The 14,736-nt window shown below is 40.9% G+C and overlaps 2 protein-coding genes across 2 annotated transcripts; both read left to right on the top strand.

The window, feature by feature from the left end:
• Positions 1–378: 378 nt before the first annotated feature.
• On the top strand, positions 379–6,183 carry cfap99 (cilia and flagella associated protein 99). The gene is made up of 15 exons (XM_058615027.1): positions 379–1,106; positions 1,470–1,614; positions 1,711–1,805; positions 1,895–2,001; positions 2,078–2,255; positions 2,359–2,439; positions 2,860–2,928; positions 3,013–3,096; positions 3,181–3,269; positions 3,932–4,136; positions 4,293–4,434; positions 4,827–4,978; positions 5,058–5,263; positions 5,357–5,537; positions 6,065–6,183. Exons 1-15 carry the CDS (start codon positions 909–911, stop codon positions 6,131–6,133), a joined length of 2,001 nt encoding a protein of 666 aa, XP_058471010.1. The 5' UTR covers positions 379–908; the 3' UTR covers positions 6,134–6,183.
• Positions 6,184–7,387: 1,204 nt separating this feature from the next.
• si:dkey-21a6.5 (laminin subunit gamma-2) lies at positions 7,388–14,487 on the top strand. The gene is made up of 9 exons (XM_058615028.1): positions 7,388–7,567; positions 9,831–10,007; positions 11,626–11,764; positions 11,844–11,932; positions 12,030–12,093; positions 12,582–12,670; positions 12,787–12,899; positions 12,980–13,136; positions 13,792–14,487. Exons 1-9 carry the CDS (start codon positions 7,519–7,521, stop codon positions 13,947–13,949), a joined length of 1,035 nt encoding a protein of 344 aa, XP_058471011.1. The 5' UTR covers positions 7,388–7,518; the 3' UTR covers positions 13,950–14,487.
• The last annotated feature ends 249 nt before the right edge of the window (positions 14,488–14,736 follow it).

Below are 14,736 nucleotides of genomic sequence, written 5' to 3'. Positions count from 1 at the left end.
CCTGCAGGATACTTGTCACATATTGAGGACCCTGGTATCCTTGCGTGTCTATCTATCTATCAATCTATCTATCTATCTGATATATGTACGCTTATAAAAATGTATAAATGTATAATAAGACTTAGAGCCTAATAAACAACCAATCATTTATTACATTGTGATAATCCAAGTTTGTCATGGTTTTGTACAAAGTTTAAGGTAAATGCTTATTCTTTAAATTACCATTCACTTGTAAAGTTCACTCAAAATGATATTGGCAACAAAACACGCAGCGTTTAGCGTTGCGGCGTTTCCGACGGCATTGAACGCAGCGTTTGGCTCGCGCAGACATTATGATGTGATACGTCATCATTTTTTGTTGGGGGGGGTAGGGGGGGCGCAACAAAACAAAGGATCGGTGTTCATTTCAGACCACTAATGTTTTTCAAAAGTGTTTCATTAAAAACGGCACGATGACAACAACAGGAAACAAATAGAATCCACTGTTGTTGGCGTTGCTGCACTTGTGAGGAGTTAAAATAGGTGTTTTTGGGCTGCGATACATTTCTGTTTACCACCATTGTGTTGCCTAGCAACGTATGGACATGGCAACGGCGTCGAGCTCGAAAACAAGCTGTTAGTGAATCTCTCTTAAATTCTGTCATCACCAAAGATCAAAGTCGGTGTGGATGGATGGTTGAATGACTCAACTTTATTGAAAAACAGGGACAGGGAAAAGGAACAAATGGGTGGAAGAACATTTTGAAGGAGGATTTGGAACGAAAGGAAGGAGAAGAAGAAGAAGAGGAGGCAAAGGAAAGAGAAGAGTCCAGAAGGAGGGCAGTAATGCAACTGCTGTAAAAGACTCAACAAACAATTCAACAAAACATAACATTTTCCTTAGAAACTGATTGTTTATATGTCATAAAATGACACTGAGGTATGTGTCCGGCGGAGAAGAAGAGGCGAAGGAGAGGAGTAGTGCTACATTATGGATGTCTGCTGCCTTGAATCATCAAGAACAACAACAATCACTTGTCAAGACGGCCATCGCGTTGCTTGATAAGTTCAACACTGGCAAACAGGGTTTGGATGACTTCATTAAAAATGCCTCAGAAGACCTGCAGGTAGGTCATGTTATCATTTCATTGTTTTATCCCTTCACACCAAGGTTATCATAGTTAACGAAAACTAACGATAATTTAAATGAAATTTTCATTGAGTGAAACAGAACGCAAAGTCCAACTCCAGTCCGATTAAGCGTGTAAATGCAGGAGTAATTGGACTATGAATCACATTGTCCAGGTATGTTAGTCCAACTAAGACTAGCTCGATTTTAGTCAGACTAACGTGCTTACATGACATGAAAACTGTAAAACAAAAACTGTTGGGTTTTGTGGCCGTAAAACAGCAGAACAGAAAGGAAAAAAGTGACTTATAGTTTATGTGAGAGATGTATACAACACATAAACGTGTGTTATTTGTTGCAGAACGAGGATGCTCAGGATAAGACGTTCATACTCGATCTAATCGTCGGATGTACCGAGTACAAAAAGGTACTGGACGCCGTTGTCGACGTCTTCTACAGCCAGAATTTCACATGGATAAACAGACGTGATCGCAGCCAGTTTGTGGGTCAGTCAGTCAGTGAATGAACCAAAAAAAAGTATGATTTTTTTTCAGACTGAGTTAAAACAACACTTTCATCCCTCCTATTTCAATTATCTCTAGTGATCTGTTACCTCACCACGTTTGTCCTGAACGACATTGGATATCAGCGCTTTAGCGACATCATCAAATCTCTGGACGCCAGGAAGATGTACACGGTAAGTGACGTTCGAACGCATGCACATCAATGTCACGGTGTTGTAAAACGAGCATCAATCGGAGCGCCGCCGTGTCCCTGTTGTTGTAGTTCCTGCATTTCTTCTCCACAAACCTCACCACGTGGATCCAAGAGGAGTGGAATAAAATCTACGACGCCAGCTACGTGGAGAAACACTGGATTGGTCCTCTGCTGAAGTAAGACAGAAAACAGAGACATTCCTTCTCAGACTGTCACATTTCACGTTAAGACAAATGTCTATTTGTCCTTTAGATGGCACCCGGATATTGAAATTCTCGTGGACCACCTCGCGGTCCGAATGTCTTGTATGAGTCAGGCCAAAAAACCTCCAGTCAAAATCACCAAGCCCCAGGAGTTCTCCCTCACCAAACCAAAACCACGACCTCTACCGATGCCCGAACTCATCCCACTGCAGGAAAAGAGCAAACCGGTTAGTTTACATTACTGTTTTAACCTACACTATATCCTTTAAGGCGGGGGGGGATATAGAGCTGGGTCATAATGCAGAGAATCCTTCTTTCTTTTTCTTTAAGGTTCCACAGAGCACATACCAGGCCCCAAAGGAGGCGAGAGTCATAGAGGAGATGAAACTAAAGAACCATCAAAGAACTGAGGTACACAATTTAAACGCGTTTACACACAAAACGGCTGCTATAATACAACAACAAAAAAAAACACTTAACCCTATTTAAAGTATTTAGGCTGCTTTTTTCAGTATGGAGTGTCTTATATCCTTTTTTTCCAGCACGACCTATCGGCAATTTCACCAACTATATAAACACATCTGAGCAAAAAGTACTTGAATTTGTGAAGTTTGGAATTATGTCACAGTTCAAAGTTGGCCTGGATCGTTTTTATGAACAAAAATATATAAAATGAGCATGAGCACAGAGGAAATCAACATCTGGTATATTATCCAGCAGTTAAAACATTCAAATTTATACTTAATAACAACGTATTTTATGTGCCAATTTGATGTATTTTATCAGGAACAACCTCATTGTACATTCCTGTCAATGTGTCTTTTACCAAAGGAGCTGATGCACGAGGCGAACATGAAACTGTTCAGAGTCGGAAACCCACAGAAGTCTGAACGCACCGTGGTGAGGCCTATTTTTCTGTGACCTGTTGCTTTCACCTTGTATTTTCACCACATTCTGATCGGCTGCACATCCTCTTCTCTTCAGCAAGTGATGTCGCAGATTCAGGAGGAGTTGAATTCAAAGTACAAGTTCAAATTCTACTCCTCGGGACCTCCTCCCAGTACTAAGGTGAGGTCTGACTATTTCACGCCTTCAGAGGCTCTATTTTCCATCCATCGCGTTATAACTCGCGTGCTTTTCTGATGCCGTTAGATCAGCAGTTGTCCTGTCAAGCTCAACAGTGCGGCTGCACTGAGGCAGGAGGCGCTACGAAACCGTCTGAGGGAGAAGGAACTGCAGAGGTAACAGAACGATAACAGGCTGTAAAAACATTTGCTTTGGTCAAGACATTTCTGAGAGGAGAAGTGAGGCTTTTTAGGCTTGTTTACTGGTTACTACTGCTGCTGTGTTTAAGTAACTCTGCTGGCAACCCTAATGTCAAATGGCGCTTTTCCACAACATGGTCCCAGCGCGACTTGACTCGCCTCGGCACGGCATGTTTTTTTGTTTTTTTTGCTTTTCCATTAGCGATAGTACCCGGTACCTGGTACTTTTTTTTTTAGTACCAGCTCTGGAGAGGTTCCAAGTGAGCTGAGCCGATACTGTGTGTGACGTCATCAGACTGCCGGCCTGCGGTTGGTCCAGTGTCATCACTGGAAGAGGATGAGCGTTGTAGATCAATTAAAACGACTTGAAATACCGCTTATCTCCAACATTTAGCAAGGAAATGTCTAAAATCTCAATATTTAACAGAGGAGTCTGGTGGATTCAGCGACAGCACTGTCAGACAGAGTCTGTGCTCCGGTCATGCAGGAAGTACTGAATAAATCTTTTTAATTACCTGATTCTAATGATTCAATACATCGAAAATAACTGCTTTAAAAGTCACTAGTTTGTGTTTGTCGCGTATAGGAATATATTTTAAATATAATAAATATTTACATGTTCTGTTTACGTGGCACAGATTGGAGCATTTGGCCAAAGGGGCCCTCGAGGCCTCGACTTTCTACCAGTGGCAGAAGGAGATGCGTGAGAAGGACCTTCAGGAGGAGCTGGAGAGGATCGAGTGCAGGCGCCTGGAGGGACACATCAGCTATGACGCGGCGGTCCGTGCCCGCGCGCTCGTCATGGAGCGCAACCAGAAGTCTGCTCAGCTGAAGAAAGAAGAGGTGAGAGAACAGAGCCAGGATGCCATTTACAGAGGATTACACCGTGCATTAAGTCTCACAAGCACAGCATGTGTGGACTATGTAGACTCTGTCATTTGCAATTATGCATGGAAAATGTGTTTCTTGTTACGGCTTTGCTTTGTTGTGCTTTGTTAGACAGCCGAGCTGATGAGGAGATATGCGGACAAGAGGCTGCAGGAGGAAAAGGAAATTAGAGACTTAGTGCAACAAGTGGCAGAGGGGCACAAGAACTCAAAAGCAGCCAAAGAGAAGATACAGAAATTCAAACAAAGTATAGGTATGTCCTCTCATTTCTTTGCATCCATCCATCCATCCGTCCATCTAAAAAAATTTGATAAAATAATGTGCAAAAAGAACGTAATGTAAAATGGCTCAGTAGCTAGTGCCACCCCTCAGGTCAAACGCCTATGGAGCAGGCCGAAACCTAGTTGCGCCGAATTTCGCGAAATTTGGTGGGAACGTGGTTCAGCCCAAGACGAACAAAAAATTCCATTGGGACCATGACCTCGACTCAACAGGAAGTCAGCCATTTTGAATTTGGCGTCCACCTTGGCCCAACTGCGCGCACTCCTAGTTATTATTGTTATCTATGAATTTTCAAATGTACTGTTTTACAAAGAAAAAGTGCTGCATCATGATTTCCTTTGTCGTTTCGTGCCAATCTCACAGTGAAAGAAGTCTCGGGGCAAACTCAAGAGCTCCTTCAACAAGCACTGGAGGACGCACAGGCCGAGATGAGCAGAAGATTTGAAATCATCCGCGAAATCCGCATCATGGAGTCGATGCCTCACATTAGAATAAACTATTTTGATGAAACTGAGGTGAGTCAAACGGGAAAGGACATTGCACACGTGTATTCTAATACTGTCTCTCCAACTCAAAACTGTCGATCCATGCCAGACTGCAGGACATCAGCTGCTGGCAGAGATGTCCATGGCTGAGCTGAAGGAGCGACTCTCCCGCCTGAAGGTGATCCAGCAAGCGGAGGTGCATGAGAAACGGAGGCAAATTCTGGAGGTGAAGGAGACCAAGAAGCGGCTGCATTTGGAGCGCATGGAGAACAACGACCTCTACTGGAAAGCGATGGCACAAGCTGCCGTCGTCAGGTTAGGAAAATGACGCAAGAGGAAGAAGAACCAACATGCAAAAATGCACAAATCCCCCACAGATAATAATCAAATTTTCCTGGCGTGTCGCAGGAGGGAGGAGGAGAAAGCCATGAAAAGCAGACATAAGCAGTACACCATGCCAAGTGACAAGATCTTGGCCCTCAGGAAGCAGCACGAGGAGTTACGGCAGGAGCGGCACCGACTGAAAGAGATCGACCGAAGCAAAGCCACAAACGTTCGACACGCCACAAAAAGCACTCCTGTACAAGAGGTACCTTAATGTAACAAAGTACAAATACTTTACTTTGTTATTTGTATTTCTTACAACTTTTACTACATTTCCTTTCACTATCTTTGTTACGCGTTACTACCAAATAAAATCAGAAGAAGAAGAGTTGGTAATGGTCTGTATTTATATAGAGCTTTTCTAGTCTCTAGTCTCGCACACTGCAACATGGGGTTAAATGCCTTGCTCAAGGACATCATATATACTAGCGGAGCCAGGAATTGAACCCACAACCTTCTAGTTGAAAGACAACTCGCCCTACCACTGAGCTATCGTGACTAACTTTTTTTAATACTTTTACTTCTATAACTTAAGCACATTTTATATTACAGTGAATGTAATATACTTTAAGTAATATTATAAAAAGTACCAAAGTCATTTTCTGGTAAGATACTTGTTCTTTTACTCAAGTACAAGTATTCTTTTATACATTTCAGTCCCAGGAAACATCATTATTATTATTATTATTATTATTATTGTTGTTGTATACTCACCATTTCCTGTTTCACCAGGCAAACACAAAGAAAAGCTGGAAGGAGCTGCAGCTGAGTCTAGAGCGTCACATCCAGGAGGCTTCTTAGAAAACAGGATGCTCCAGAACAAGTGTGCTGGAAAGTGTTGGACATGGCTGGTTTGACCTCTGCAAAAAAATGTTAAATGTGATGGAAATGGCTGTGATATTATGCACAAACATACATACATTATACTGCTCTTGTGATTTCACTGTAGATCGTTTTTAACAGTAAATAACAGTTTCCGCCCATCTTTTTACACCCAAAATAAACATTGCACATCATTCTGATAAGATATATAAACAGATACATAAACAAAAATCAGATTGAGTAGATATATAAAGCTATGAGACCTCAGAGTGTGTAAAAATGGTGGAAACTGTGATCAAATGATAACTGTAATAATAAATACATTGTTGATATCATCTGTGTTTTTCCATTTCCTCTCTCTCTCTCTCTCTCTCTGTGCATGTGTTACTACCTTTTCTGGCATATACACTCTTGTCAGGACCTCATGGAAACCAGAACCTGGTCCTAATGAGTTAAAAAAAAAAAAAAAAAAACTGGATAAGATTTGAATTATGATGAGGTTAATTAAGGTTAGGGTTAGGCATTGACTGGTCGTGGTTAAGATGAGGGACGATGCTTTGTTGTGTCCTAAGAAGATTAACTGTGCAAACCTGTGTGTGTGTGTGTGTATTTGGTATTCCTTATGTTGTGGGGACCTATATCAGTTTACACAGTCATGTTATGGGGACAAAAATCAGGTCCTCATAACGTAAATGACTAAGGTGAAGACATTTTTTAATGTGAAGGTTAAGGGTCAGAGTTCGGGCACTCATTATTATGGTTAAGGTTGAAGTAAGTCTACAGGAAATGGATGTCCTCATGTGTGCGTGTGCGTGTTACAGTAAGTGAAACAGGAACCTTTAGCTTGTGACTTATTTAGAAATTTCTCCTCCTCCAGAGTGAGGAGGTGGTTGTCATTTCCTTATTTACCTACGTTACTGTACAACATGTCACTGATCAAACAGATGTGGGTCACATTTACATTACCTGTGAATATAGAGACACGTATTTGTGCCTATTACATGTGAATTATATATTATATGTGTAAAAAAAAAATTTTGATTCTATATACAGACAAAAATTCATTGTTAATTTCAATAGATAGATGTGTCCACTGTACAAGGAGCAGTTGCGCCCCTGCTGGCTGTCCGGCGTAATGACAAAGAGTTTTTTGTTTTTTTTTGGTCCATTTTTTTTTTTTCTCCTGCAAAGTAAAATCACATGATGTTGTATTTTGTCATATGACACTGATGGGAGCAGAGAGAAACAAGCCCAGCGCCGCGCAGACGTTCACTGCAGTGACAGAGACAAGAGTCAGGGATGAGATGCTGCTGCTGCTGTAGACGGACACTGTTTGGTTTGTCACGCTCGAGCAAACGTGGAGGATGGAGTGGAGCAATAAACTTGTGCCCGTCATCGCCGCATGCTTCATAGGTGAGGACTAATCTCTTCTATTATTATTATTATTATAAGAGGCTTTACCCGCAGATTATTCATTACCTGTTACTTTTTTTTTTGCTTTGAAAACTAAATGTAAATACAACCCAAAATATAAAATATAGTGTTAAAAGGTTAAAGAAAATGTGGATATTTTAGAAAATGTGGATATTTAATTCAACTTTATGTGTTTTTGGAAATGACTAATCACCATGTTTGTATTGTACTACACAGAAGTACTGAACTATTCTACTCAAGTAAAAGTACCACTATTTTAATACCATTTAAAAAATAAATAAAAAATATACAGTATTTTTTACTAATTTCCAGAAACAAATGTGTTATTCGATCATGAGACAGTGGATCTCAGATACACGTCTCATTCCCACAACAGCAAAAGGAAGATTGGGTTGGAAAAAGTTGAAGTCAAAGTCACTTCCTTCAAAAAAACATAAAAGCCCTGCACTGCCCTACTTACTGTGTTTCGGTTAAGGTTTATGAGTAAAAGATGTGAAGAAAATGAAGAAAATGGTCAAATTTAATCTGATTCTGTAATAGAAAGTGAATTGGGGGAAGTGGGCGAAAACAAGTAAAAGTGCTGGTCCAAAAATGTCCTCAAGTTAAAGTTAAAAACAAAAGGAGCTCGTTTAAAATGTACTTTTTGGGGTCCTATCTTGTGTCGTGCAAAAACGTTTATTTTTTTATTTTTTTATTTTCTTATTATTAAATTCAGGCCTACATTGTTTTACTCGGTAACTCCCATAAAAACACACTTAAGTAAAAGTGTAAAAATGACAAAAACCTACTCAATTCATAACTTTCCACCTCTGGTACTACATTATATAATAGATAATCTAATCCCCATACAGGACAGGTAGGGTCTATGGGTGATTCAGGCTCAGTGTAAAGTAAAGTAATCGAAAAAGTAAAATGTTGCCAACCAACCCAGTGGAATCACATGACCCCTCTCCTCTCCTTTCTTTTCCTCTCTCTCTCTGACTAATTACATTTAGTGAATAGGATGACTCGTACTCAGGAAAGCACTTAATACACGGCTAATGTGATTACGACCACAATGTGTGCTGTGTTCTTCACACACGTGTGTGTGTGTGTGTGTGTGTACCTGCTGCTGCTTTCACTTCCCACTCGCATAATGTTTTGCTTCAGATTTGTTTGGCGTGACCTAAAGATTTTGCAACAACACAGAGAAACAGGTGTGAACTATATATACATATATGTATATATAGTATGTATAATATTACAGTAATACTATGTAGTTATTTTATTACAGTTCTAACTTGTTTTTTAGCTTCAGGGTAGCACACCAATGACAATGAACTATCCTATTCTATCATATTTCCCCTGTAATATTCTGGGCATAATACATTCAAGAAGAAAGACACACTCAGTAGTTTCCCAGGTCATGTGGGTGAGCGGAGGAGTCAGTCTTCATGCTGGAGGACCTGTGGGTCTGCAGAGCCAAAACCACTGTCATGTGTTTTGGGGCTTGGTCTAAAACGCACAACTAGTGGAAGACAATGAAGGTTTTTAGCATGGAAAACATTTTAATATCAAGATTGACTCGTGTTTTCAGGTCGTGTACTTGGATAAAGAGCCTTTCCTACAAGCGTATACATATATATATATTAGTTTTGACTTTTTGTTTTTAAAAGGAGTGAGTTTTAATGAGTTTTTAGAGCGGGTTTGCTAGTTTTTATTTTTTGTAAATTAGTCAGTTTTGGATTTCTTTTGCCAGGTGCAAGATTCAAAAAGGTCATTAGAGGGATTGTGTCAGAAAAACCGAGCAAAAGATGCATTTTTAAAAAGGGCCCTAAATCTAATATAACAAGAAAGCAGCCTTACGTACAAAATGTGCACCATTCAACTACAATTTTATTTAGTTATAGTTAGTTTTATAAACACACAATTCAGTTCCAGTTTTTATTTTTATTGTGTTTTTTTCAATTTTAGTTTTTGTCATTTTGTTCGTTTTCATTAACTATAACAACCTGGTTGCCAGTGACACCCTCCTAAACTAGTTACATACATTTTTATCAAACTTGTTTATAAGATTTTAATTTATTGACTGAAATAAATATTAATACATAAATTGAGGTATAGACACACGTGGGGTCAGGCTGAACCTGTAAATGTACCGATTTACTGTCAATCCTCTGCAATTTGAGTTGTCGTGACAATGACAAACTTGTGTGTCCACTGTCACACACTGTTAACGGTCAGTGTACCTCTCTTATTCCAGGCCTGGTGGTCAGTCAGACCACACTCCCCCCCGCCGTGATGAACACCACCGCGTTCATCGAGAATGTGACCAGTCTGACTCTCACCCCTGTGATCCTCAGCAGCACGACCCCGAGCTGCTTTGCATTCAACGCCACCACTTGTCAGCCGTGTGCACCGGGGTCGCAATACGACAACAGTGAGTCAACGAGCGTGTCATCTGACTTTTATATGTGTGTCATTGACAGAGGCGTTTCTAGGGCCCCTTTTTTGTTTTTGGGCCCCGGGCAAAAGGGACCAGACTGAAACAAGACCCTCTCTCAGTTCAGAGTTGCTTTGATCATGGAAACATCCACACGGAAACGGCACGAATTGTAAACAGTCTTTTTCTTTGTTGTTAAAAAAAGTTGCCAGGACTGTAAGTCGTGCTGTAACGCTACAAGAAGATGTTATCACTCATTACAGATATAATAACACAAACAGAAGGAACTGAGTCAAGGTTTGTTTACGTAATCGTGCCGTTTCTGCGTGCATATTTAAAGACTTTACAGACCCACGGCGGCTTTTTTTTTTTCCAAAGAAAGCAACTTGCGTCAAATCTAGCGACCTTTAGAGAACGTTCTCTAAAGGTTGTGACAAAGTAACGTTCTGGGAACCAAATGTGCAAGCAAAAAATTGGAGGAGAGCACACACAGGACGTGTTCTAGGGATATCGAGCATCTCTTCAGACTGACTTTAGCTCCTTTTCATTGACAAGTAGCTGATAACACTGTCAAACAATTTCCAAACACAAGACAATCACTGACTGCGCAAGAGAGAGCTGGGAATATGACGTCATTGCATTCCTAAAATAGCGTATTGGCGTCAAAGTTTCTAAGATTACAGCATTAAAACGTTAAAAATTGGCGTCAGTGTGAATAATTTGGCGTTTTGAGATTTTCCCACTCCGGCAGGCAGTTTCAGAAACTACCGTTTCAGTCCCTAAAACCCTGCTTCCGTGTGGACCGCCTCTTAAACTCATTCATTTTTGTTATTAGCTGCCTGTCACGACTGTGTTTAAGGAAAAGACGAGCTCTAAAAATGTCATATGACAGGGCTTTAAAGCGACAGTGCATAACCTCTGTTTGTCATGAACAGAAAACGATATGTAACATGATTTCCATGAGTTACCAAACCTACGGTGGCCTGGAAGTGGCAAACTGTCGAATTTACAAAAATATGAAACCAGTTACCAACATGAGACCAACGTGAAAGTTTTTTTTTTCAAATATGTAAGTTTGTTTCAACTTTTGTTCATTTGTTTTGAGTTTCAACCATTTCAATAATGGTTTGCACTTATCTGTGTATGCTGTGACCGCCGTCCCGTCCTGACAGACAGAAAATTAATCACTTCCTGTGTGCAGTCAGTGTGGGAACGTTGCCGGGGGCAACATGAGATCTAAATACTGCTATTCTAAGACACACAGGGAGTGTTGTCGAGGCTTAATCAGCATCATGTGAACTCATTTGAAAGCGGTTTGAATGTAACCAACATTTGTTACGTCTAGGGCCAGGAAAACACTCAGAGACATTGCCCCAACTGAGAGGCTGAGGAAAACGGAACTATTTTCTGGTTATTACGGTAATTTAGGAGAGAGTCGGAAGATCACCCGTCCATAGTTTCCATTTTGCGGCCTGTTTTTGCACATTGAGAGACAAAGACTCAAACAAATGTTATCGTAAATATGTTTCACACTTTTCCAAATTTCAACATTTAACACAACTGCAGTGTTTTTCTTCATTTTAAATTGTTAAAAATGTCCCCGTCCCTCCTGTAGACACCCTGCTGTGTGCGTGCTGCCCCGACCCCGGGCTGTGTCTATTTCCTGGCGCCTGCCTCTCGTGTCCCACAGGCTTCTATCAGCCACTTGCGGGACAGCAGCAGTGTCTGCCCTGCAGCCGGGGTTCCTACACCAAGTGAGACTCTTTTTTTCCACTTCTCCTGATACTTTATTGTCTATTTTTTTTACTCGTCATTTATACCTCTACCACACAGTTTCACCGGAAGTCCATTATGTCACCCGTGTCCTGCTGGATCCTTCAACAATAACACGGGGGCTGAAAGCTGCGCAGGCTGTTCACCAGGTGTGTGTGTGTGTGAGAATAGTTTGCCTGTTGTCAAAATAATTAGACTTTTTTCTGTCATACAATCAAAACCTTGCTTTGTCTCGGTTGCGTTCAGGTTCCTTCACGTCGCAGCTGAGTTCCACGTCATGCGCGCCGTGCGTCAGAGGCACTTTCTGCAAGTAAGACGTTGCTTTTGAAGTGTGTGGGTGAAACCTTCACTTCTCACTATCTCGACTGTTTGCAATAATCACTAATCCAAAAAAAACATCACATGCTTTTATCCCATGCTTTTGTGTGCCAGTGTGGACACACACACAAACACACACACACACACACACACACACACACACACACACACACACAGAGTCTGGTTTGCATGACTTTAGAGGACATTAAATTGACTTACATTCTTTTCCTGGAGACTTAACTATAACTACTGTCTATATCTTTATCTATGATACTGTGATATGCTGAGTATTTGTGAAATCGCAATTATGCGATATAGTCACACTACAGCTCTAGTGGCACCATCTAGACGACTGAAAGGTCAACTGATCTTTATTTATGCTAATCCACATAAAGAATTGTAATGTTTATCTGTAAGATGAGTTAAAAAATGATATGGTCTCATACAGTTGTTATGACTCCATGTTGCTCTCTGTTACAGCTCCACTGGTTGTGCACGTTGCCAGGTGTGTCCTGGAGGATCAGAGGCTCTGCAGACGTCCGCTAAAGACTGCACACCGTGCCGACCAGGTAGTTCACGCACCACCACGCAAACCTGAAGGTGCATCATCGCTGTGCGATTTGCAACATTTTATTTTTTTCAGCATTTCGCTGAATCACAACCATGATGTTTTTGTTTTCCACAGGCATGCACAAAGCTCCGCATCAAACGATGTGTCAGATCTGCGGCAGCGGCTCCTTCCAGATCCACTGGGGTCGGGAAAGCTGCGACATCTGCCCGGAGAATCACTACTGCCCTGTGAGTCTCACACATACAGTCTCACACCATACAAGTCTATGACAAGTCCAGGTGTAGCCTACTCAACTGTTTCTCTTCAGAGTCCCGACGTGAACCCGGTTCTTTGTCCGAGTGACGCCTTTTGTCCAGAGGGCAGCGCGGCTCCAGGTTACTGCATGGAGACCTTCTTCAGGAAAGCAGGGGACACTTGTGAACTGGCGCCGGTCACAATTGCTCTGCTAGTTATTGGAGGTGGAGGTAAGTAGCAGCGCTGCGACACGCTCACCACGACTGACCAATAATCCACGGTTTCCAAAACTTTGTTTTACAATGTCTATATATACTAGACATTACGGTAAGAGCGTGCAATTTCAAAAACTACATCTATATAAAAAGAAAAGTACCAGTTTCCACAAGCAAATTCCACTTCTCACTGATAGCAGACCACCTTAGGGTGACCCTCACAAAATATCAGACCATTCGATGTGGCATTACAAAATAAAAGCCCTAATTCACTCATATTCTACCTAAATCCATAAAGTGATAGTAGAGTACCAATCCTTAATAAGCAAAAGCCATGTGATTAAAGTGACATTTAAGAAGAGGTTTGAAGGAGTTAGAGTTAATAACTGTGTGTGTGTCCTTATGTCAGCGATGCATGACACTGATTTCATTTTAATTTAGTTTATTAATCTACCCTCATGGAAACATTTTTTTAAAATATTGACTTGAAAACAAAGTATGCATCTGTCCTTACACTGCAAAGACATTATATTCATAAACAAGATATAATCAACCAAAATAAGTATCATGCCTATGTAGCAATGCGTGTGATTAGACCTCGCGTACATGATCGCTCCCTGTAATCTCTTTGTTTATTTCCCCTCTCCTCCTCTTCTTCCTCCTCCTCCAGTGGCCTTACTCTTCATCATTTTAGTGATCGTGCGTCGACAGAGAGACACTGACGGAGAGCTGTCTGTCGCTCGAGCGCCGTTGCTATGCAAAGAGCGACCTCAAGGTCGATACTACGGGATCCCCTGCGACGCAGAGCCTGTATACGCCGGCTGGTGAACTGAAGGAGCTCAGAAATAAGCGAACGGTTGTACAACAAACTGAGGGCAGATCTGCTCTAAAGACGTGGAAGAAAACGCAGATGTGGTAAAATCCTCGGACCGTGTCTAAGCACTTTGACGATCCATCAGCTTCTTGTTTTTTTTGTGGTACACAGAAGTTCTTTATCGTGTAAATTCTTGTAGTTTAACACTGTATCAGTTGTTCTACTCAGAGATAAGGTAGGTTATTGGATTATGGGAGGTATTCTGGAATGGTGAAAATGACATGGGAATTCCTCTCTCTCTTTCTTTTTTTCCCGAAGGTAATTGATTTACTTTGCACTCGTGTTGTTGTGGACTTGTGAGTGAATCCATTAACCTTGTAGTCCCTCCGTGACAGTGAGGCGTAAACTGAACATTTTTGTGTGTGTGTACGTTTTTAAAAAGTAAATGTCTGTAGTTTTACTTCCTGATACCTTGGCTTAACATTTTTCATCTGCTTTTTTAAATATTCTATTTGTATGTTTTAAAAGAAAAATAAATACATTGAGGTACAATGTTGAGCCTAACGTTATTTCATATAATTTTTGATTTCATTACACCACAGTTTGTTTTCAGTTCAGTTTCTCTGAACTTATAAAAAGAAGAAATGGCTCTGTACGTGCAGATGCAGACCCCTGGTTTAGGACTGCAATGATTCATCGAGTACTAGATTGCCAACTGTTTTGATGATAATAACAGACCAGAAATAAAATAAAAAATTCCATCTGACTCACATCGTGGAACAAATCTAATATGAGTCACTT

This window comes from Solea solea, chromosome 18 (genome assembly GCF_958295425.1).
Source record: "Solea solea chromosome 18, fSolSol10.1, whole genome shotgun sequence".
Classification (NCBI taxonomy): domain Eukaryota; kingdom Metazoa; phylum Chordata; class Actinopteri; order Pleuronectiformes; family Soleidae; genus Solea; species Solea solea.
Note: the sequence above shows the minus strand (reverse complement) of the source record. Positions and strands in the feature narration are given on the sequence as shown.